The 23,616-nt window shown below is 43.6% G+C and overlaps 1 protein-coding gene across 7 annotated transcripts in view; it reads left to right on the top strand.

Moving 5' to 3' along the window:
* GRIA1 (glutamate ionotropic receptor AMPA type subunit 1) overlaps window positions 1-23,616 on the top strand; it is a 119,047-nt gene that overhangs the window by 55,945 nt on the left and 39,486 nt on the right. For 5 of the 7 annotated variants that reach the window (XR_003527680.1, XM_027643785.1, XM_027643784.1 and 2 more), the window contains 6 exons: window positions 299-538; window positions 1,893-2,080; window positions 6,444-6,497; window positions 17,786-17,947; window positions 19,057-19,224; window positions 22,105-22,209. Coding sequence is in view for 6 of the 7 variants with exons in the window: in XM_027643785.1 (XP_027499586.1) it covers window positions 299-538; window positions 1,893-2,080; window positions 6,444-6,497; window positions 17,786-17,947; window positions 19,057-19,224; window positions 22,105-22,209 (917 nt within the window). In the remaining variant the exon portion in view is untranslated. The remainder of the gene's footprint in view (window positions 1-298; window positions 539-1,892; window positions 2,081-6,443; window positions 6,498-17,785; window positions 17,948-19,056; window positions 19,225-22,104; window positions 22,210-23,616) is intronic. The other 2 variants (XM_027643787.1, XM_027643786.1) reach the window with 1 other exon arrangement.

The raw sequence follows: 23,616 nt of genomic DNA, 5'->3' as shown, positions 1-23,616 counted from the left end.
CACATTTTATCTCAGAAGAAGAAAAATCTTCAGCAGAGCTCTGGGGATGCTGATTTCATTCTTCTCTCTCACTTCTGCCTATCAAAGGTAAAGCAGGTCTGTGGAGACCAAGGGCAGAGCACCACATGGTCACAAGCCCTGTTTTTCACAGGTTCCTTCATCAACCCATGGGCCTGGGGTAAAATTATTTTGTCAGGAGAGCTCACAGCTTATTTCAGGGAAAAGGTTTATTTTGGTGAAATTCCTGATAAGCCTCCTTGCCCTTCTGCCCTCATGACCTTTCTCTCTGCTCCTCCAGTCTGTTCACAGTTCTCCAAGGGCGTCTATGCCATCTTTGGATTTTATGAGAGGAGGACCGTCAACATGCTCACGTCTTTCTGTGGGGCTCTCCACGTCTGCTTCATAACACCAAGCTTCCCTGTCGAAACGTCCAATCAGTTTGTCCTCCAGCTCCGCCCAGAGCTCCAGGATGCCCTCATCAGTGTCATCGAGCACTACAGCTGGCAGAAGTTTGTGTACATTTATGATGCTGACCGGGGTAAGTCACAAGCATGTGGGAGGGTTACCAGACAGTTAAACATAGTGCTCTAGGTGGAGACTTGGCCTCCAGAAATCCTCTTACTGTTGTTTTCTGGAAGCTGAGAGGATGCCTAAAGGAAGGGTCACCCTGTGCCTTCCCTGTTCTCTATTTCTTTCATAAATATCCATTTCTGCTGAAGGTGAGTGTTGATCTACATGAAGCATCAGCCTCACCCAGTATGTCTGTGCTCATGGAGCCAGGTTTGAGCCCCATCAACATGAGGGAAATATTTGATGTGTAGGTGGTTTGCAATGGTGAAATTTTTATATTCAATGTCCCATATTGAACCGGTCTGTCAAACTCAGGGACACTGAGTCCCAAGTTTATAAACATGAATGGCTTCACCCAAGCCCACAGTCAGGCGTGAAATGTGTGTCTGGCAGATAGCTTGAAAACCTCCAAGTCCTCTGTGTTAGCACATGTCAGTTGTCTATATAAAACAATAAAACCTTCGTTGGGTTCTTGAAGTTATTATCTAATTTTCTAAACCACAAACAAGGCTAGTGAGCTCATTGCTCTGTGATTCAGTTTTCCCAGCTCTCAGATGCCTTTAAAGGTCCAGGCTTGGAGGCTGGAAGCCAAACGGACTTGTGGAGGACAGGGTGGAGGTAAAGGTGATTCACAGCTCTGTCCTGGAAGTTATTGTTATTCCTTGAAGGGACAGGATGACCTTTAGAGACAAGAAGAAGGTATAAAAGTGTCACACTTGCTTTCTGTTGTCATGCATCATGAATATCCCAAAAGGACTGCAACAGAGTTGTTTAGTAGGATTCCAGAGCAGTGCTATGTGAATCTCCCCTGGAAGGCTGTGCATGTAATTTAGGCAACATAATTTTTAAAATAATGGTTTTCTCTCTGATGGCAGAGAGAAGGATGCTGAATACAATTGTGTGTTTTGATTGCTGAGGGTGTCCCTAACTCTGGGAGCATACAGCCTAAACAGATCAAAGATAAGAAGGAAACTATGGCCAAGAGAAATCGAGTTGTTTGGGTAGTGACAGACAGGAAAATGGGGATTAGAGTTCTTATCTGAATCCCACAGCAGGGTCTGATCAACGAGACTGATCTGCTGATTACAAAGGAAAACCAGGCCTGCAATCATCTGCGCTAGGACAGAAAAGTAGCTCTCATTAATTCTAGCCCAGCTGAGTCTGGGTAAAATCTAGACTATTAGTTGCTCTCTGTTGTTCTGCTTCACTCTTGTGACTTTGACTCCAGCCTGGCCTGAGGCAGCTACACAGGCTGTCAGGAGGACGGAAAGATGTCACCATACAACTAAAACCTGGCTCTTCCCCCTCTCTTCCCATCACAGGGTTGTCAGTCCTACAGAAAGTGCTGGACACTGCAGCTGAGAAGAACTGGCAGGTGACAGCTGTCAACATCCTGACGACAACAGAAGAGGGCTATCGAATGCTCTTCCAGGAGCTGCAGAAGAAGAAGGAAAGGCTGGTAGTGGTGGACTGCGAATCTGAGCGGCTGAACATCATCCTTAACAAGGTCGTGCTGGTTTGGGCCGTCTGGGAGGGGTATTGCACATGGAAGAGGAAGGGTTGTTTCTCCTGGAGTTCTCCTTCCCATTCTTGTCTGATCCAAGTCTCACTGTGGCTTTCACTGGATGTGGTGTGTGTGCACTGCAGCAAGCTGCTGAGCTTGCAGATACTTCTCTGCTGTGTTATTGTAGAAACCGTAAAACTGTATAAATACCAGAAGCTCTCGTGTATTCAGGCCAAGTGAACCCCACTGTTCCATGTTCCCCACTTGTCTAACTCCTTTGCTGAGCCTTTTTACACCTCCTTACTCCCCAGTGAGTTTGCTTTGTGCTAATTCCTCCAAGCAGTGTTCACAAGATGTGGCACCTCCTGATTCTGCTGAGTTTTCCCAGTTTTCCCACCTCCTGTGAGTTAGGGTGGAGGTGTGAATTGGCCCTGCCAGACTTCTGGTCCTCCAGCCTCCGTGTGCTGCACCAAATTCTCACACCTGTGCCAGCAGGACAGAGATGGAGAAGCTTTATGGTACATCTGTAACAGGAGCATTGTCTCCATATCAGGCTAGGGCTCACCATCATCCCAGGGCGTCCAGGCTGTAGCAGGTTTGGATATTTCCAGCTCTTCTCATGCCTTGCAGTAAGAGACACGTTCATTCACAGCCATCTCCTGGATGCTTTGTCAGCTCGTGGCCACGTGCCAATGGGGTATGCAGTAGAGGACTCAGCAGGTAGCTTGTGTGCCCTGCCTTACTCATCTTCAATCTAGATAGGTCAGCCACTAGTGCAGACTCAAATTTCCCTTAGCTTCTTTGCTCCATGCCTTCCTTAAAAGCTTTCCCTCAGTCCTGAATATGGAGTTCCGTGGACAGGAGACAAATGCAGACGCACAGACAGGTTCAGCCCACACTCATGCCCCCTCTTCAACTCCAGCCACAACAGCTTTCTCCCTCACACCTACATCCAAGTCCTCCCCCACCACTGGGGCTCCAGTCCCACGCAGCTTAGAAAGGATCCCTCAGTGCCACGCAGCTGCTGCACTGCAATTCCCACTGTTGTATTCCTCATAATCAGCTCACTCTTACCTCGTGCTTCACACGTCTCCCTGTCTAAGGCACCTGTCATCTCCCGTCTCACACTTCAGCTGCTCGCTGTCTGGGGCAGGGACTGACATTTCACCAGCTGCACGGCTCAGCGACAAGCACAATCCATCCTTGTTGGGTGTCTCTGGGTGCTGCTCTGTTATATGTAATAACGAAGCAAATAGTAGGTTTTAACCTCAAAGTAAAGGTCGCATTCATGAAAGAGAAAACAGATTATTTCACAAGGTAGTCTTCTCTCCGACCATGGAGCAACTGCAGTTGAACAAAATTTTTGATGGGATCTAGGCAGTAAATTTGACTTTTCTGCAAGTTTTCCTACATGGTGTTATCCCAGTGTGAGCAGGGGATGCCTGGTTTTTCACAGCGTGAGGTTACCGGAGGGATTCAAAGGTTGCATTCAGCTCATTATCCCATGGAATTCGGCTGGGACTGTAACTTGAACTGCCAGCCAGTCTCTCAGCTCACCACACCAGCATCCTCTCTGGGAATGTTCTGTGCTGTCTGCCCTGTTTCTCTGAGTGTCTGAGGTGCTCAAGGAGGTTTTATCCTCTTCCCTGACAAGCCTGCCTCTGTCTCTCGGTGGCTGTGGATTTGTGTTCCCCCGTGAACAGGAGAGCTGGGGACGGCTGTTTAGCATCAGTGCCTCTCATGTGCACACTGGTGCTTGCACACACTTTTCATTTCTTCTCTGTACACATGACACAAATAACACCACTTACTCCAGCACGGCAGTCCTCATGTTCTGGTAGCTGTGGAGGAGCCAGTACTCCCTGTGTTAATGAAACATGGGAAAATGACCTGATTTCTTTCTGGGAGAATTCTTTGTGTCATGTCTCAAGGGTATGATTTATCCTTGCTGAGGTACCTGTCATTTGTGAACCAGGCCTCGGTTCAAGGCAGGTTATTGCAGGATTGTGCTGTGTAGCCTTAATGGGATAAGAATGTGGTGGGTTGTGTTCCATCAAAGCCCTGCATTGTTTCTTCCTTTTCTCTCATTAAAATGAGTAACTGGAAGTTCTCCTTTGCCATTGTTTCACTCTGAGAGGATTTCTCTCTAATAGATGTCAAACTGGCCCATTAAGAAGTGGGTAATGAAACCTAGGTGGCCCAAGTGAGCTATCAGCATGCAGCCCAGCACAGCCTCTCACCACAGTCAGGATAAGTGATAAATGCTATTATAACCTCAGCTTGCTACTGCTGTCCGGACACATTAGGACTGAGCAAGCATTTTAAAATAAATTAAGATCACAAATAACTGTGTAAAACACAGGAAACAAGCCTCATAATTCAGGTGGATGGGCTGCAAGATTAACAGCTCAGGGAAAGTTGGATAGCAGCCCTCTGTGGTTCATCGACTCTGACACCTAATAAAATAACAAAGGAGAGTTTGGGCAGAAGGAACCAATGCCAGCTATTGTTGACACGGGAGAAAAGAGGAATTGGATCGTAATTCTTAGACATCCCAGTGCACCAGAGATTCTCCTTCATGCCACAGGGTCTGGGACTTACTGCAAAGGTCAGTCTCGGTGAACAGAAGGGGACAAGTTGGGTCTGGTTTTGCTTCTTAGATCTGGCAATGGAAGGTACTCAGAAAACTACCCATAATGAGGTGTGTACCTTTCAGAGTTTAGGTATATAGAGTTTTTTTCTGAGATCTTCAGACATCTCAGCAGAAGCCCGATCCTGTTCAGGGAGCCACAGGGCAGTGAAGCTGGTGGAGCTGGCACTAGCTGTGTAAGAAACTGCTTCTAAATGAAGCCTTCATTGGAGTTAATTGCCACCCCCATGCTAATGCCGAGAACCAGATGAGTTTTATTATGCATACAAGAGCACTTCATCAGAGAAGGACTAAGACAGATGAACCAGTTGCATAGAGCAAGTGTCAGCTCATTTATAATCCATTTGAAAATCCCTAAATGACTGCTCATGATAATCTGGGAGTGCTGTCCCATGAGGAGGATCAGTCTATGCCCTCATCTGACATTTCTCAAGCACCTGCTGCCAGCCTGGTATCAGAGAGAAGTCCTGGGTAGACTGATTTCTGGTTGAGTCCAACACAGCAGTCGTTTTATGATCATTCTGGCTGTGAGGATCTTTCTGGCCTTGCTGCAGTTTGTGCAGATTTTGCCTGAGTGTTGGCAATGCAGGCAGCAATTCAGAATCAATTCATATGATAGTGGAAATAAGAAGTAGTGTTGTCAGCAAAGAAACCTTATGGAAAAAGCACAGTTCTCTCAGAAACTGGCAATTCTTGTGCTTGTGCAGGTTTTGAGGGCATGTTGGTTTGGGCTTTTTTCCCACTGTTTTCTTTCTGTATGTAGAGTGGCTCAAATGCAGATGGTATCTGACTCTAGTAACCTAGGAAGAATTTAACAGTGCTGCTGGAAATCAATAGAGAGGAATTTCAATGAAAACATAGAGTCAGGGAGGATAATAGAATTTTGAACTGTATTCTTTTTGTTCTCTTTTTAAATCAAGGAAAAAGACAGGGACCATCTGATCAGTGTCTCTGTTCCCTCCAATCACAGGCAAGCCTGCAAGAGTTGGAAAGGAAAATAAAGGGAAACTTCTCCAGCTAACATAGAAAAATTCAGTTATTACAGTTCAGTAAGCAATTGTGTTGATGAAAGAAAATAAAACCTAGACTCTGCAGGCATCAGGGAGAAAGGAGTAAGTGACAAAGTGCATATATTGGGACACCGTGAATATGAATATATAGATAATCTCAATGAACATGCAGGGGAATCCTCTGTTTTGGAGATGTGGTTTGAAGCTACCTCGATGCACTAAAGGAGAAAACTTCCTGTCATCTCACCCAGGTGGGTGTCTGTGGCAGGGACCATAGCTGGGAGGATGTGCAAAATAGCTGTCTAGTCTTGCTTGATGTTTCAGCTGTATTCGTAGTACATATGGACTCCAGCTTCCCACTTTTTGCCTTTGATGTCTGAAAAACGGATCTTGTTTAGCTTCTTCCTTTTTTTAAAGTGCTGTTTCAAATTTCCCTGAGCCCATAGGAGACAGGTTGGTTTGTTTGTTTTGTTTCCCTGCTGTAGAATGTTCTTGGGGATCTTATCCTGTCTAGTTTTAGACTTGCTGCTCAAATATCACGTGTGAAAGCTCTTTCCATCCTCTAACAAGATTGTGAACTTTTTTTGTGTCTTTTTGCCCACAGCTGAACAATCTCATCAGGGAAAAATAAGAGGGAGGAAGAACAGATAACTGAGGGTCTTCTTCCTTAGGTGATCTCTGCTAATTACCTTTGGTTTTTATGTTGCAGATAATCAAGCTTGAAAAAAATGGGAATGGATACCACTACATTCTGGCAAATATGGTGAGTTGCCCTCATTGGTGTTTATTTTTAGCTATCTCTTATATTGTAAAGCAATACATTTATGGTTACTGAGATGGACATCATCTCTCCCATCTACTTTTTGGGAAAAAAGAATACTAAAGTTCTTAACTGTGTTCTTCTTGTGGGATGTTTCCTCTTGAGACACCAAAATTATCTGCAGGGTATCTCTGAGTGTACTGGGGTTTTGTGGTGATTTGACCTTGACTAGATGACAGATGCTCACCAAAGCCACTCTATCACTCCCTCCTTAGTGCTACATTAAATCTGACTGTCATGGCTCTAAGGAAAGAATTGGCTCTTTAAGGAGACCACTCCCCCTTTAATCCAGGGGGTGCTGCCTGAGGACAGAGCAATATTGGACAGCAGCAGGGCCACCTTTCTGGATCAAGTCTTCTAGTAGGAGGGGAAATTTCCCTGCCTAGGGGGATTTGGGAAGCTGTGTGAGAGAGAAATAGCCTCAATCCATAGGGCAGCTGGAGGTTTTCCATGGCAGAGCTCCTCCCCTCTCCTCCCCACGTGTGTCCATCCATCCAGGGAGATGCACAGGAGAGGATGGGCTGGTGTTGGCAGTCTGGGGCAAAGGTTGTTCCCCCCAGGGACCCCTGTGTCCGTGTGGGGTGAGCCCTGTGCAGGCTCTGGACCTGTTCTTCCCACACAGAGCTGCATCTGTGAGGCAGCACGTCAGCCCTGGAATAATTAAACTTTAAACTGCCAATTAGTCAAGCAGTTGCTGCCCTTTTCCTTCTCTTGGTCCTAAGATAACTCTGTAATTTACAAGGCAAAAATGGCCACATCATTACCCTGCAGTGCCCTGTACTGACCCCACACTCTGCGCTGGCCACCTACCATGTAATTACAGAGATAAAAATGTTACGTTGTGCAAGGAGGGACATGCAAAACCGTAGAGCAGCCAATAACTTTAGTTGCTAATTTTTAATAGATTATTATTTGCTGTAACCCGGGTCCTGGATGTTTATGAAAGTCCCTTCATTAAAGTTAAGCAGGAAAGTGAGCTAGAGTTGCTGGAGTGTGCATGTCTGTGCACTGTTATGCATACCCATATGGAAAGCTGGATGAACATATCAACTCTCTTCTCTGTGCAGTTTCATTAGGATAAATACATTAAGGACATGAGGTGAACTAACACTCAGGTGCTGGAGTTTTGGAAGGACATTTCCCTTTGTTTTCTGATACCACGGTCTCCCACTTTTAGCTGGAGAAAGCACACTTGTCCCATCTTTAATGTGTTTTCTTAGCCTTTGCACAAATGCTGAGAGGACAGAGCTGGCTGGAAGAGGCTGCATACTCAGCCAACAGGGGTTATAAATAATTAACTTGGAGCAAAAGGCTTTTCATTTCCCCAGCCCCTCTGCAGGGAGATTCTGCCTTCCACTGCAGCTCAGTGGAGGGGGCTTTGGGTCCCACAGGGACTGACAGGACCATCAGAATCCACTGTTACTAGCTGTGTTTTTCAAGAAGCTTTGATTGAGAAGAAAAAGAGTGAAAGTAATTCAAGATTTACCTTTTGTCTTTTCTGCTCCTTAAAACCTAACATCGCATAAGAGCCAAACTCTAGAGAGGAATATTAAAAAATCATGGAAAAACTATTTAAAAAAAGAAGCCTAGCACCCCTCAACGTTAAAAAAGCCCTTTTCAGGGCAGAACAATGTGGGCAGGTTCAGACACCAGCAGCCAAATCAGTTTCTATGATGTGCTGCACCCACACAAGAGCTGATCTGTTCAGCAAGGAGAATGCAAAAAGACCCTGAAGATCTCATGTTTCTGAGACCATAGGCCAGCAAGGAAGGACAGCAAGACTCTCTATGTGGGGATAGCCAGCGATGTTTTAAGGGATTGTCAGAACAAGGGAAGTCAGCATCTGGCAGGGTTAAACCCTAGTGCTCTGATCCAAGAGATCACAGGGGGTTTTACCCTCTCCTAAGGACATCTTGTTGCTGGATTAGAGCCTCCAGAGGGTGTAATGTGCTGTAATTTATTCCCACTGACTCATGCACATAGTCGTAGACCTTAAACACCCTGCATTTCCCCCTGTAGACACGTCCTAAGATGACAGGGTGTGCACTGCCCACACACACACACACACACAGAGACACACACGTACCCTCGTGCACACCCGCACGCCTGGAGAACAGCCCTGGTTTGTGGAAATGGCTCATTCTGGAGCACTGAGTCGTCAAGAGAATAAATTAAGAGCTAAAGCCTGGAAGTGTCAGGTTTTTCAAATGAGTTATTTTTGGTCCCCTGTGCCGATTGATGGAATCCTGAGTTTAGGACTGTCACCCTTCATGAAGATAAGGTCAAGGGAGTCCTCAGCTGGTTCGTAGCCACCAATTTACCTGCAGGAGCTGGAGCAAGGGGATGAATTTTCAATACCTGCCTTTTGCCTAACCTTCTTGGATACGGAAAAATGGGGACACAATTATGGAAATTACACATTGGAAGCAAATATTGGGAAACATTTCTAGATAACCCCTCTTAAATTCTTATTTTTAGCCATATGTTTGTTCAGAGCTATACTCAGCCAATAAACAAGCAGCAGCACACTACTGCCCAGTTACAGCAGCTTCAAACTGGTGTTACATCATGAATGCAAAGCAAGTGAGTTTGCAAGGCAATGTACAGGTTGAATAAAGTCTAAAAAAAATCATCTATTCACACATTTTGAAGTGGAGGAGTTCCCTGTCTGGTCACAGACAATCCATGAGCAAAGAGGCAATGCCTTGCATTAATCACTGCATGTTTGCCCAGCAGTTGTTGTCGGTGAGCCGTAGTAAAGTACTGAGCAGGATTTGACAAGTAGCAGCAAATGAAAGCTGGTACTTCCTAGCAAGAACAGCTTTCTTTTTCAGTGAAATTGCTGTTGCCAAGGTGAGACAATAGTATTTCTGTGTTCATAAACAAAATGAAACCATTCTGCACCTCAGGCCATGGGCAAACATCTTTCTCCAAACCTACCATGCCTGCTAAGGACACAACCTGCCTTTTCTGCCCAGCCCTCCCCATCCCACGATGGTCTGTCTGCAACATCCCTGCCAGGGGAAAGGTTTCTGCGAGCATCCCTGCTTCTCCTTGAGGCAAATTTGGCGCTGTTCATGGCTTTTGTAAACTCATGAAATCCTGATCCTCAACCAGTACCCATCAGAGTTATCCCAGTTAGCTTTTACCAGCTGCCATCCTGGATATTTGTCAGGTGTACCAGCACTGGGGGTTTGCAGTCGTTTCTGTCTCTCTCTTCCCCTCGGGAACTCAAAGAGATTTGGCGACTTTAAGAATTGTTTGTTTTTGTGAGTCTTATTTTTCTAAGCTTTGTTCTCAGCCTTTGAGATCATCAGTCTAGCAACCACAAAGGAAAAAAAAATACAGTCAATACTATCAGAGGAACAAGCTTAGAAACTTCTGGGATTCCTTTCTTTTGATGTTCAGGCTTTTTCCCCATAACCTTGGCTTTGTCTATCTGTTTGCCTTATGCCATGGATGTGAGCTGACTACTGTCAGTAGTGGGAGAACATCAGCTCTCTTGGGCAGAGAAAAATCTTTGTCTTAAAATAAGTGACATTTGTGTGACCTGTCTTTAAATGAAAAGTATGAAAGACAGCTGCCACATATGCTGTTTTAGCATTTTTTTTTTTCTTTCCTGATGCATTAGTCCAGGTTGTTCTTTTAGCAAATGCTCTTTTTTTGAACATGAATAGATAAGTGTATGAGATTGCTGATGCTAAGGGTAGAAGGGAAAAGTAAAGATATAAACATTGCTGATTAGCCAAGGTAAGCACTTTTTTCTGTGCCATTCTCAGCATGTGTCAGCACTGAGTTAGGCCATGGACAGAGTTTCCCTTTGCAAAACAGTTGAGGTGGTGTTGGAGGTTACCAGCACAGCACAGTGTCACACTTTGTCAGCACAGTGGCTTGTGCAGGAGTCAGGCAAGATGTGCTGTTTTGATTCAGTTCACCAGTGATTTAGATGGGAATCTTTGATTTTTCCCCCTTGAAATATGGAATGAAGAACTTCTGTACCACCAGGGCTGAGACTTATTATTGTGAGACCAACTCCTCGTACAGACAGTGAAGAAGAAGTAACCTTCTGAACTGGCCATCAAAAAGGATGCCCAGATCCCAGGGGAGCAAAGTCCTCCCCACACAGGCAGAGATCAGCTCCTCTGAAGCAATGCAGCACACCTACACCTGCAGCATGTGCTGTGACTCTGTGAGGAGGGTCTGTGGTGCCTGTGCTGGGCACAAACCTAGTGCAAGGTCTGTGCATGCCCCAGTGTGACATGTGGCACTGGCCGTGTGTCGATGGCTCCACTCCCTGCACCAAATCATTGATTCATCCTGCCTGGAGCTAAAATGCTGTGGTTCTACCTCCCATCACCCCAAAAGCTGCCAAGTTTATTTGAGTCACCCTCAGTTCTTAACACTGTTGCCTGCCCTCTGAGGTGCTGCTGACTTGCAGTACAAACATGGTCAGCTCATGTTCATATCACTCGCTGATTGGAAATTCTGTTCTGTGGAGTTTCCAAAAGGATGTGTACAGCATCCTCTTCTTGTCCTGGTAAGACCTCAAGATGCCTGGTCTTGCAAAAATTGTATTCTTACATTGGAAAGAGATGTCCTAAGTTATTTTTAGGGTTCTAAAATTATGCCAGTTAGACCTTTCCTCTTTCAGAGGCGTTGGTGCAAATAGGCTCATGAGACAAATTTATTTTTCTGTTCAGACAATGCAATATATCAGCAAAACTTCTGAAATCTGCATTTCACTTTCAAACAGCTTTTCTGTCCTGATTCAAAGATTATGAAGAAGAAGAACCCCATATAACATTATCTCATCTGAATCACTGATAGTAAAAAACACAACACTGCCCTGAATTAATTTTTACTTGAACTAGAGTGTCTCATATAAAAGAAAATTATCTGTTTGGATACAAAAATTGCCCACACAGGAGAATATGAACAGCAACCTTGGGAGGATTTTTGCAGTAGGGCTCAAAGACAAGAATGACTTACTGTGACTTAAAAAAATCAGAGCATCAGGTGAGCAACTGACAGATTATATTACAGCCACTGGAAGGAAAAATGTGTTTGTTTAAATTTCAGCAAAAGGGTGTTAAACTAACAGGTTTTCTCAGCCATTTGCAGTCTCCTAATCCATTACCTCAGCTCAACTGGCAAGTGGTGATGTGTAAATCCATAATATCTTCCTCATGGTGACTTCATTGGTGCTTCTTTCTAGTCAAAACCTGCCTAGCTTCAGCTTCCTCTACCAGATTTATGCTTTTGTTTGCTAGACAAAATATTCCATTACTGATGTTTTGGTCCTTGTAAATGGTGATCAGGTCATCCCTTAATCATATCTTTGATTGAAGCCCTGGCATCTGCCACTGCACGGCACGTTTCCCAAACCTTTAAATCAGTTTATGTGCTGAAAGCTCTCTAATGCACAAGCATCCACCTAGAGCATCCCTCCCTCTGCCTGGACTGAGCCTTCCAACAAGATGTATATGATCATTTATACCCAAAATGTGCTGTGGCAATAGGATTGGGCAGTTGCAAATAATACCACAATGAAAACCTGTAGAGTTGTACTGAAGAAAAGTTGCTGTTCATCTCCAGCCCCTTGTCCTTGAAGTCTCGATTCTCACCCAGCTTGGTTTGCTTTGTATCCATAGACAGGACAAAACAGCCTCATCAAACTGCAGAATTGGGAAGCTGTCTGACAGTGCCCCCTTCTCCTGTCTTTCTTTTCCCCTTTCTCCACTTAACTCCTAAGTTACAGTGAGGACTCATGTTTTGCTGCCACAATGAGATTTGACACATTAATAACTCTGCAGAGGAGAAGGCCTCTCCTGCTGGAAGGCAGACTGGAATGAAACTGGACCAGATGAGCTCTTTTTTGACATACCCTCCTTATTAATACAAAGTGATGGGAGTGAGGAATGATGCTTCACTGGAGAAGTCAAGCTTGAAGATTATTTGGTATATTAGGGATGCTCTGTCTGGAAACACTCTATTTCTTGCTCCCTGCAGAAAGTCACTGGTGTACCTTGGAATGACAGGAGCCACTTTGTATTCACTCAGCTGATTTAGAGCCATTCAGGAGCAAAAATTTTGCTTTGCAAAGTTTCTTATAAAGTCTGCTAGGAGGAAGTAGTCTGGCATTGCAAGCCATGCACGGATAGCATCTAAACAGAGCTGGGCTAGTTTCCCAATGCTGCCACAGGTTTCTGTGGCACCCACCCAAGCTCAGGATGAATTGCTTAAATGCTTTTGGCTTGAAAGGGAATATTTCAGTGTGCAGCCTATTATAGAAAAGAAAAAATAGACTCTAGTCTCCTCATCCCAGACAGAAAGGGACTTAAAAACCCTAATACTCCTTCCTGGAACTAGGGAACTATATTAGGTTCAGCCAACAAGCCTTTTCCTGACAATTAAAGAGAAAGGGGCATTTTCCCTCTCCTCTTTCAGAGCTGAACCTTACTGGTCTGTCTTGGGGGCAGATCTGAAGGGCTCATGAGATGCAAAGGGAGGAGATAAAACAACAGTGTTTCTCAGGAACGTGACAGTCTTCAAGGAGACTCCCTAATGTCTTTCTCTCAGGAAAAGACGAGACTTGGAGCACAGGCACAGAGATTTTAGGATGTGCTGTGGGGTGGTTTATGAGCTGCTGAGCTGGAGCTTCCCTGGGGCTCAGCCCTTGCTGCCACAGCTTCAAAGGCCTGGTTCTACCGCAGGAGGCACCTGCAGGGAAAGTACCAGCAATTAATATGAGCTTAGTGAAACACAAAGAGAATCTGAAGGTGTGGGGCAGCAGCTGGCTACCTGTCTATGTCCAGGTATGGAGATGAGGCTGTGGCATTCCCAGGGGCTGGGGTGATGTTCCAGAAGGAGCAATGCTGCCTGGTGTCATCAGTGTGTGGAGAGGAGGCAAGGTTTAGAATGGTGAGGCAGTGAAATACGAGGGTGAAAGGAGCGATGCAGAGAAGTAAGTGATGCTGGCAGATTTGAGAAGGGTCAAGCATGAAGGGACGAGGCTTTCCCTGCACTGGCAGCTGCCTGCACTGCCCACTCAATGTCCTGGCTCTTCATAGTGTCCAGGGTATAAATAAGGAGCTGGCTCATTTCTGGAGGGACTTTCTTTTCAAAGCAGATCCTTCGTGGACCACTTAATCAAGATGGATTCATAAGGCCTGTTTCAAGTCATCAGTCTTCCTGAATTATGCATTTCCTTTGATGATTGAGCCCACAAGCAGTGGATAGGAATATAAATGTGTGACTTACTGACACCTCTCCCAGCAACCAAGGCAGTGAACAGGACAGTAAAACAACCTTTGGCTGAAAACAGCTTTCAGTTTAACAGCATAAAGAACAGATGCATCAAGGAAAGCACAATGAGGAAAAATCCCTTTCTAGGACTGGTTTCTATTTGGAGCCACAAAGGTCTGCAATAGCTGCCCATATTATTTCCTAGCAGCAGGACTTCTGCACGTAATCGCCCTGTGAGGTTCATTAATGCAGAGAGGAGCCCATGGTATGAGCTAAAGAGCAAGTTCCCTCCTTTGAACCCAGCCTGGCTGTTGCTGGAACAGCGTGTTGCAGATGCTGTGAGTCAGAGCAGGCATGGAGGAGGGAGCCACCTCAGCCCGTCAGCGCAATGGGGACAGATTTTTGTGGTTTATTGTCAGCCTGCTAATTTGATAGCATTTGAAGAAAGCCAGGCATTTTCCAGGCATATGCAAGGCAGGAAGCCGTGTTCTCTGGTTTACTGAGGTGATTTTGTGAGGTGAATTTAAGTCGAAGGGACAGCTAATCCTGCAGTGTGGCAGGGGATGGGCTGGCTGATGCGGTGTCCCTTCCAGCCTGGTTGTGAGGATTCCCAGGGATAACTGTGCCTGCAGCAGTGTTGTTTCCTCCTATGTACCTACATCTCTGGGGCCTGGGGGAGCTGCTTGTTGCCTCTGGGTCCTGCCTTTCCAGGGAGACTGGAGTGTGAGTTCCCACATTCCTCCTCTTCCTCCCTGAGGGACCGGCAGTGCTGTATAGGGAGGTGGATCGTGAAACCTGCATATTCACCAGATACATCCCAAATGCTTCAGGTGTTAAGGGCTTGAGGAGAGTCACATACAATCAAATTCCAGGGGCTCAGCTCATTTCCCTGAACAGCCCCCTGTGTTCCAGACATGTCTGCAAAGTGAAATTTTTCCAGTATTCACTGGCAAATTTTTGAAATGTTTTCAAAACTGTTTGATCCCTCCATGAGACCACATGGAGTGCATCTTTCCAGCACTGCTCACATCTTGCTGCACTTGGGTGGATGACAGAGGAAAGCATTTGTGGGCTGTTTGTTTCCCAGACTGATACTAAACATATTAATCCAAAAGCACAGCTGTTGCCCCTCGGCCGTGGGTTGTAGTCTTTCCTTACACAATTTTTAAGAATTTATTTTCTGTTTCCCAAATATGGCCAATTGAAAACTAAACAAAAGATCCCTTCTTCTCTTTTTTTTTTTTTTGCAATATGTGTCTACAGTTAGTACAAGGTGACAGATGATTGATGACTTCTTTACTTACAAATATTGTAATTCTCCTGTTCTCTGGTTTCCTACAAGCACTGACTGATATTCCAAAAAGACAGATAAGTGTATTGAGTTCCTGCTGCTACTTTGTCAATAGAAGCATTTTCAAAAATCAGTTTGCATAACATTTGCTATTTTTTTGTTTATATGTTTACCAGAAAGAATTCACCTCTGGGAGTTATTTTCTAAAATATTTGACCCCTGGACTTCCCCGTTCATTGACTCTCATGTTCCCCAAACCTGCTCTGAGCAGATTTCAGTGGTGCAGTGATTAAAATTCTTTTGTAATTAGGACCATTTCTAGAATGTCCTTGTACTGGGGCATGTGGAGGAGGGATAACAGGTGAAAACAATTATTTCAGCAGTTGATAACAGCCAAAATGCAAACAGGTCTTCAAGGTTAATGATGTCCTCTATGGTCCCAACTGCCTTAACTGATTGGAAAATCTTTAGAGGTCTCCACACTTTTTAAAGGATCTGAATTGTGTCAAAAAGAAGTGGGGAAAAATAGTACAATCTTCAGGAAGAAATAATTCCTTTCATTTGTTCAGATTATTTTGAAATTTTTTGCAAGATGAATCCCAGTGGGTATTGTCGAATATTTGCTTCAGTTTCAGAATGGTTTTGTTTGGGGAAAACAGTAAAATATAGTAGTTTCAACCACTGCTGTCTCATCACTGTTGTCATAACCTTTTTTTTACTTTTTCTATTTAAATCTGCATGCTGAGGGGGCTTAATACACCAGGCTTCTTACTCATACTCTGTTGTGAACTTGGACTTTTCTTCAAGCCTTTGTAGGTCTTCCAAGGAGGAGCTGGTGGCAGAAGCTTCAAGTTGCTCTGTGGTAGTTTCTTTTGACAGATCTTTTTCCCCTGAGTATCTCCCATGAGCAAAATGTCAGTGTAATTTGGTCCTAGCAATGAATAACCAGTTGGCAACCTGTGAGGTCCCTCTTACTGAACCTTAGGAGTTCTGCATGTCAAAAACCGCTTGGTCTGAAATGCATTAAGATGTCAGGGACAATTATCCTGCTGCATTTCCTATTCATTAATCACAGCTCTGCCTTTCTGAAACCCCTACGCTAGCAATTACAAACAAGATTGATGTGGGTTTTACCAGCATTCTGAGGAACATGTACACATATAATATTTAATTTTTTTTACCTGAATCACCGCACTTTGAAGCAAAACAAGTCATCTGTTTAGAGCATCTGTACACCAATATCTAATCCTCAGCTTTGTAGGTGGATGCCAAATTGCCTACAAAAAGCTGGAAGAAAAATGTGTGAAAGTCTTTAAAGATGTTTTTGAGTTACTTATGACTCCCTCAGTCTGACACTGATGTGAGAGGGCAATTTAGACTTTTACTTGCAAGGTCTGTGTCAAAAACAGATTTCCGTGTAATGGCTTGATCCTGGCTTTGGAAGTTAATAAGCTCCTTATCTCCCTCTACCCATGAAGAGAGAGCAACATTTTGGGAACTTTACTGGTGTTTCTTGGAAATGATGTGACTTGGCTTTTTAAACTCACACCATCATCATATCTCTAAGAAGAAGCAAGAGGGAGAAAGCCAGTGGTAGGCTGAGAAGAACACACACCATCAGGGCAGCGGGAGGGCAGAGCTCAAAAAGCTCTTCTGCTGCTCAAGTGATTGCATTGTGACAGTCCTCCCGCTCATCTTCCTTTGTGCATTAAGGCTGCTGATGGCACTAGTGCCAATAATTGACTACATCTCTTGTGTTTGTACCCCAAAAGAAAAGGCACCAGTCCTCAGCCTGGCCTGTGTCCCCCACACAGCAGCCCGAGCAGGAAGGCAGAGCCTCTGCTCAAGCACCTGCTTTGTGCAAGGAGGCACAACAAACAGTTTTGCACAGCAGCAGTGCTGCAGAGATGGGATCAAAGCTGAGACACCAAGAAACGACCTCTTCTTGATATTGCTGTGTGTCTCTAATTATTTTTTCACCTCTGACTCAAGAGGAGTGACTAATTCTGCAATGCCAACCTGATCAATACACACATGTGTTTGCGCACGTGTGTTCGTCACATGCAGTGAGAAGTAGACAAGAAGAGTAAGGAAATGAAAAAAATGTATTTTGTTAGTGATCTGAAGTCTAAAACATCAGAGTGCTTTTCTTTCTCCCAAATTAGCAAATTCTGTAAACTGGCTTTTCTAATAGCCAGACTCCTTTAACAAGCTGACCAACCACTTCTTGATCTGCTGCAAGTTCATTGTTCAGGCTTGGTTTTTCCCTATAAACTATGATTTGAAAAGAAGTAGCCTCTCCAGTGGTGACTGAGTGCATAAAAGTTAGGGCTGGGTGAACAATTCTGTATAAAAGTTAGAGCTCAGTGAAAAATTCTTTTTGATTTATTTTATAAATTTTATTAATTTCACCCGAGCATTAGTCAGTGCATTTTTCCATTACTCTGATATCTTTCTTGCAAATGACCTGTTGTTAATTTGTCTCCTGGAAGCTTCAGGATACGTCCAGCCTGAGAAAAAGGCAAGTTCACACCATGGTCAGGGAAGTGGTATCTCTCTTGAGTTGGACGTTACCTCACAGAGGGAAGAGGTTTTTCCTGAGCTGCCTGCTATATTCATAGACGGGCAAAATTCATCTTATCCACCCAGAGATGTGTTCCTCTGATGAACTTCTCCTGTTTCTCTCCTGTGCTAGGGATTCATGGATATTGACCTGACCAAATTCAGGGAGAGTGGAGCCAATGTAACAGGCTTCCAGCTGGTGAATTACACAGATACTGTTCCTGCCAGGATCATGCAACAGTGGAGGAATAATGATGCCAGAGAGCATCCACGTGTGGACTGGAAGAGGCCAAAGGCAAGTGATATAAAAGAATACATTTAATTTTGAGTCCATCTGGCTCTGTTAAAGGTATACTCACCTCTTTGTGATTACACAGAGCTCTTTGATCTCACTCTGAGAAACTCTCAATATAATTATGAACAGGTGGCTCAACATTGTCTAAATTCTACTAGGCAGCAGTTACTGCCTCTTAAGAAATACACAAGTTAGTGTATTCACTCCATCTCCCAGTTTTTACCTTCCTCAAAGCTAAGAATTAAACATCTCATTATGTTCAATATATAAGAAATAAAAGCCTCATTAACTCCTTAACCTTTGACTTGTTTACTAGACATTCAGTGATAATAAAGTCTTTCCAGATGTTCTTTTTTGGCATTTCAAATCAGTGTGTACAACAGAGGGGGAAAATATTTTAATTCCTAACACAGAAGGCCCTGAAGCTGTTGAGAGATGGGTGGAGGGGGAGGTTGATTTTTTTCTCTGACATTTGAAAACAAATTCGTTTGCTACAAACACTCAGTGATGGAAATGTTAACTTTGGAATTATTGTTTTAAGAAAGTTACAAACAAATAAATAAGTAGAAAATCACAGGAAAAGGAATTGATTGTAGTAGTTGCTCTAATGGTTCATGACAAGAATTTTACACTGATTTCTGTACAAGTTTTTGCTTGAATAAACTCATCTTTGGCAGAATTTTTGCAGGTGGAGAAAGAGTTTTCTGGTCTCTGTCTGTGACCAGAAAAAGTCTCTTGTGTCTTGATTTCACATATCTCACATTTACACAGTATAATGAGTTCCTCAAAAGTTCAGGTCACTGAATCTAATTAGTCACAAAGACTTGGGTAACAGGCAAACAGCTTTTAAGGCTGAGCCTTCTTCAGGGAGTGCAACCTAACTCTGCACCTGGAGCTTCTCCTTCACTTCCCAGTTGCGAAAGCAAAACCAACTTTTATGAGTCAACAGGTCAGTGGAGATTACAGGGAGCAAGAGGCAGTTGAACTTCATAGATGGAAGGGTGACAACAGAGCAAATCACCTGGAAAGTTACCATGAGGCAGAGCAGTGCAGCACAGCCGGGGCAGCTCACCCTGGCAGGCCTTGTACAACTACTCTTCTCTTTCTAGTACACGTCGGCCCTGACATACGACGGGGTGCGGGTGATGGCCGAGGCGTTCCAGAACCTGAGGAGGCAGAGGATCGACATCTCCCGCCGCGGCAACGCCGGGGACTGCCTTGCCAACCCAGCCGTGCCCTGGGGGCAAGGAATCGACATCCAGAGAGCGCTGCAGCAGGTTTGGAACCCTGACAATGTGTGCTCAGCTGAATTCAGCCCGCGGGTGGGGGAAGAGGGGTGGGTAACAGCGGAAATGTTCACTGGAATCGCTTGGGATGAGGAACTGATCCTTCCACATGGGAGCCAGGTCTCCTAAAAACCTCAGGGTTGCACCCAGCAAACTGCTTTTCTTGGTACCATCTGATGTGTCTTTGCCTGCTCTTCTGTTGATGTTCTGGGATGGAAAAGCCAAAATATTATCCCATAAAATCAAGGACTCCTATTTTTATTTTCCCCTCCCTAAGACACAGACCTGCTCAGACCATCCTTTTTGCAGATTCTTTAACTCTCAGTGAACTCAGCTTCAGTTCCATGCTGCTAATGAATGCATGTGAATTTTGCCTTATGTGTTGGCTGTCATCAAAATGTTCTCAAAGTGCAGATTATAGCTTGTTTCATACTGTGAGGATCCATAAAAGTCTTAGTAACAGCCACTTAGATAGTTTATTCCTCAAATCTGATAATCTTGGTTTTTTTCATCCTGCATAAAACTTAGATTTTTGAATAAACAAAAACATGATGTGAAACTTACAGCAATAGAGAAAAAATACTCTCTTATCAAATACTTAGACAGGTAGAATATTTTAAAATTTCATTAAATTTCAGGAATGACATTCATTTCTAGCATTTTTCTTTGGTTATTTTTTTCTAACAGAAATAGATGGTTTCCTTGAAAATCATGCTGCTTCAGTGTTATCTAAATACAGCTTATCGCATCTTCTTTCCTTAACTGGGAAGAAGGCAAGAAGAACAACATTAATTTGGTTTATTTGTATCATATGTAAAGTTCCCCAAGTATTTTGTTTTGATTTGGGTTTGGCTTACTGGTAAACAATAATTCCTTTAAAGCCAAATCTTGCATCTGATTTGATTTTATTGCTTGGATTCAATTTCTTCCCAAGCCTGTCACCGACTTTCTGTATGACCTTGGGCAAATCACTGCCATAGCTTCTCCGAGCCCTTATAATAAAATCAGCCTCCCTGATGCATTAGGGAGATCAGTTACCTAATAAACATGAAATACTTGGAAGTCTTCTGATGAGCAATAGCTTCTCAAGCATTTTCCTTTATTGAATTTATGAGAATAAGATATCAAAATTAGACAGCTAGAAAATACAATTCTGTGTGTGTGTTGGACAATCTCCTCTGAAGTTTCCTCATCTCTCCATTAAAACAAATTCAAAAGTCTTAACTTTTCAACTGTTGTGACTTTGGGCAAAGAACATGAAGAGCCATTTGCAAAAGTTGTCTCTGTTGAAAAATTATAATTTTAAAAAGGCTTGACCAGTTCAGTTGTGATGGTCAAAATAAAAGGCTCTGAAACAGGCAGGGAAAGAAGCCTCCTAGCAAAATTTTAACTTCGAATTTAATACTCATGCAACATCTGGTAACGTAGCTAGAAAGAGGTAGATGGAAACAGAAGAACTTGAGATTGCAGGTTTGAGTTACCCTTTCTGTAAATACTCACAAATAGGGCCATTCTTACAGCAGTTCCCAGTGGGCTCTCACCTGCTCACAGGATTAAGATTTCATTCATTCAGATAGAAGAAATTGATGCTGTACAGCTGCCTTTTAGTGCATATAAAGCTACAAAACACAAGTACCTGTGACCTGAGCTTCAGAATGGGTCAGAACTTGAAAAGAAAACCAAACAAGACATGGGAAAAAAAGCAGACCTGGGAGAGCTTAAGACAATGGTTCTTTTCCAGTGCATCTATTTTTTATGGGCATGCTGTGTTTTGTGAGAAGGGAAAAACAAGTTTCTCCAAATGTCACCGGGAATACCTCTTGATGTGAAAGAGCTTCAGAAAATACTGGCAGATGTTCCTTTTCATGACAAACCTTTGTGATAATAGCTGGAAAACAAACACGGTTTAAGCAGATTAATGACAATGCTCCTCTGTAATGAAATATCCTCATTTCTTCACCATGGGTCTTTATTCTGAGGATCTCAGAGTATTTAAAAAGGCTGTTAAATACCTGTCCCCATTTTGCATGTGGGAAGACTTCAGTTGCAGGGACAACAGGTTTGTCCAAAGTAAATGGAAAGGCTGGGAGCAAACCTTTAACTCCTAATCCGGTGGCATTTCTATGGATGGTCTCCATAGAAACCCAAATCTGCACTCTTTTTCCCATATTTCTGGTTCCCACTTCCTGGTCCTCACACAGTATATGATTCCAATTAGGAACCCTTCTCCACACCAGGCTGGGCACTTCTGCAACAAGTCAAAAGGCCACACCAATGTGATGCGAACAAAGCTTCAGCTCGGCAGTGCTATCAGCAGAGATTTATGGTTCAAAGTTTCTTATGCAATTTTCATTTACAATACTAAATTATTGGGTTCTATTAGTCTGATGTAGAGGTAATTAAATTTGCTTGGTAACTGATAGACTCCTTCTTCCTCCAAATACAGCTTCTGGTTTGAATTGACAAATCCTTTACCAAATCCTGACTACAGGTCAGATTTAGAAAATACAAAAACCCACAAAACTCAAGGAGTTCGAGCTGATTTAGCTCACTGTCACAACCCAAGAGGTGGTGGGCTCTCATTGGTGATTTAGCTCTCGGGCATTGCTGAGCTGAGTTTTATACCACTATGTTTTAAGAGAAAGGGTTTTTTAAAGAAAGAGAATGGCTGTGCCTATGGTCAGGTATGCTGTAGACAGTGAACCTAAGTGAAATCCCAGTGTCAGATAGATGTCCTGTCTCCCCTGCATGGACCTGAGAGAAATGACTGCATTCTTCTTCCTTGTGCACTTTCCCTCTTGCTGCTGTCTAATCACCACTGCATGAGGTGCTGACCAATTTTCTGTCTTCATTGATATTTATATCTTTAAGGTTCGTTTTGAAGGGTTGTCTGGCAATGTTCAGTTTAACGAGAAAGGACGAAGGACCAACTACACCCTCCACGTGATTGAGATGAAACACGATGGGATCAGAAAGGTAAAGCAGAGAGTGAGCTGACATCCTGTGTCAGATTGCAGCTGGGTGTTTGAGTTACAGTGTGGTTAGGTCTCAATAAACATTCCTGTTCGTGAAAGCTTGAATGTGGAGTCACGACTGAGTGCATTCCCAGCTTTGTGCATGAGCAAAGCCAAGCACTTGAGAGAACTCATGGTATATTGCTAAAACAACCCACAACATATGGAGGGTGTTATCAAGAGCAACAAAGGCATCTCAGCTGTGTGGCAGAGATTTTCCAGGGTAGTAAAAACTTGGTCAACTCAGCCTTGCTAGTGGCACGGTGCATTGGCGCAGGCCCTACTACACAACTGTCTGGTTTTGCCCTCCTACTTTTCTTTTCCAAGGATGAGTCAAGGCAGAGCAAATCAGAAGCTGTTTGCCCTAACCAATGTAAGTGAACCCTTTATGTTGACCTAATTCTGCTCTCCTTGAAGTGACAAGAGCTTTACCACTAACCACATCCCAATAGCTACACAGACCTTTGTGCTGTTCTGAAATCTTGATCCCTTTCTCTATCCCAGGCTCTTTGAAAAATCTGGCCTTGTTCAGGGATGCTGAGCCCTTGAAACACTAATCCTTTTGAAAATCTGACTCTGTGTGCTTATGTCCCACTTTAGATACTATGTATTTGATGAACAAAGAATAACTCAGTTATTCATTGATAAAGGAGAGCCACTAAATATTTTGGAATGAGGCATTCAGTCTAATCTCTCTGCACCTTCTCAGTCCCCTGAAAAAAGAAACACTTGTTTGAAACTAAGAAAAATGTAAATAGTGAAAGTTTCGTATTTACAGCCCCTACACCCAGTTCATGCTTAGACCAAGTAGCAACCGATGTGAGATCAAAGCCCACCACAGTCAACCGAAAAAAGGCAAATTTTCATTGAGAAATAAAAGAAGTGTCATTTTGAAGACATACAAAGCAGTCTTCCTCTGCTACAAAGTGTTCATAAGAGAACAAAGGCCGCATCATGTCCAGTTTGGGTGTCTGAACTTCAGTAAGTTGGCAGTCTGGAAAGAGTTTAGACGAGAAGAAACAGAGTGGCTGAATGTCTTGATTTTTCTATATATTTACTGTCAGAAATTATATTTGTTTGGAAGACATGTACATCACTGCCACGATGCCTATTGTATTTTAGATTCACCAGGTTAGAGGTGCAAAGCAAACATACACGTCTCCATTTATGTTGCCCTAGGGCAGAGCTTTGGAAGCTCTTTTCTCACTCTCTGCTCTTTTTGTCTGTGCAATGAAGAGCTATTAGAAGCCTGCATAGATTTTTTTCTCCTGAGCTGTTATGTTCTTTAATCTGCCATCAGCAGGCTCCTGGTCATGCCCTGGTTAATACCCTTTCCCATTTAGTGTGATAAGAAATTCCTCTCATATGA

This window comes from Corapipo altera, unplaced genomic scaffold (assembly GCF_003945725.1).
Source record: "Corapipo altera isolate COAL_440 unplaced genomic scaffold, ASM394572v1 75, whole genome shotgun sequence".
Lineage (NCBI taxonomy): Eukaryota > Metazoa > Chordata > Aves > Passeriformes > Pipridae > Corapipo > Corapipo altera.
This window is presented reverse-complemented; position numbering and strand designations above follow the sequence as displayed.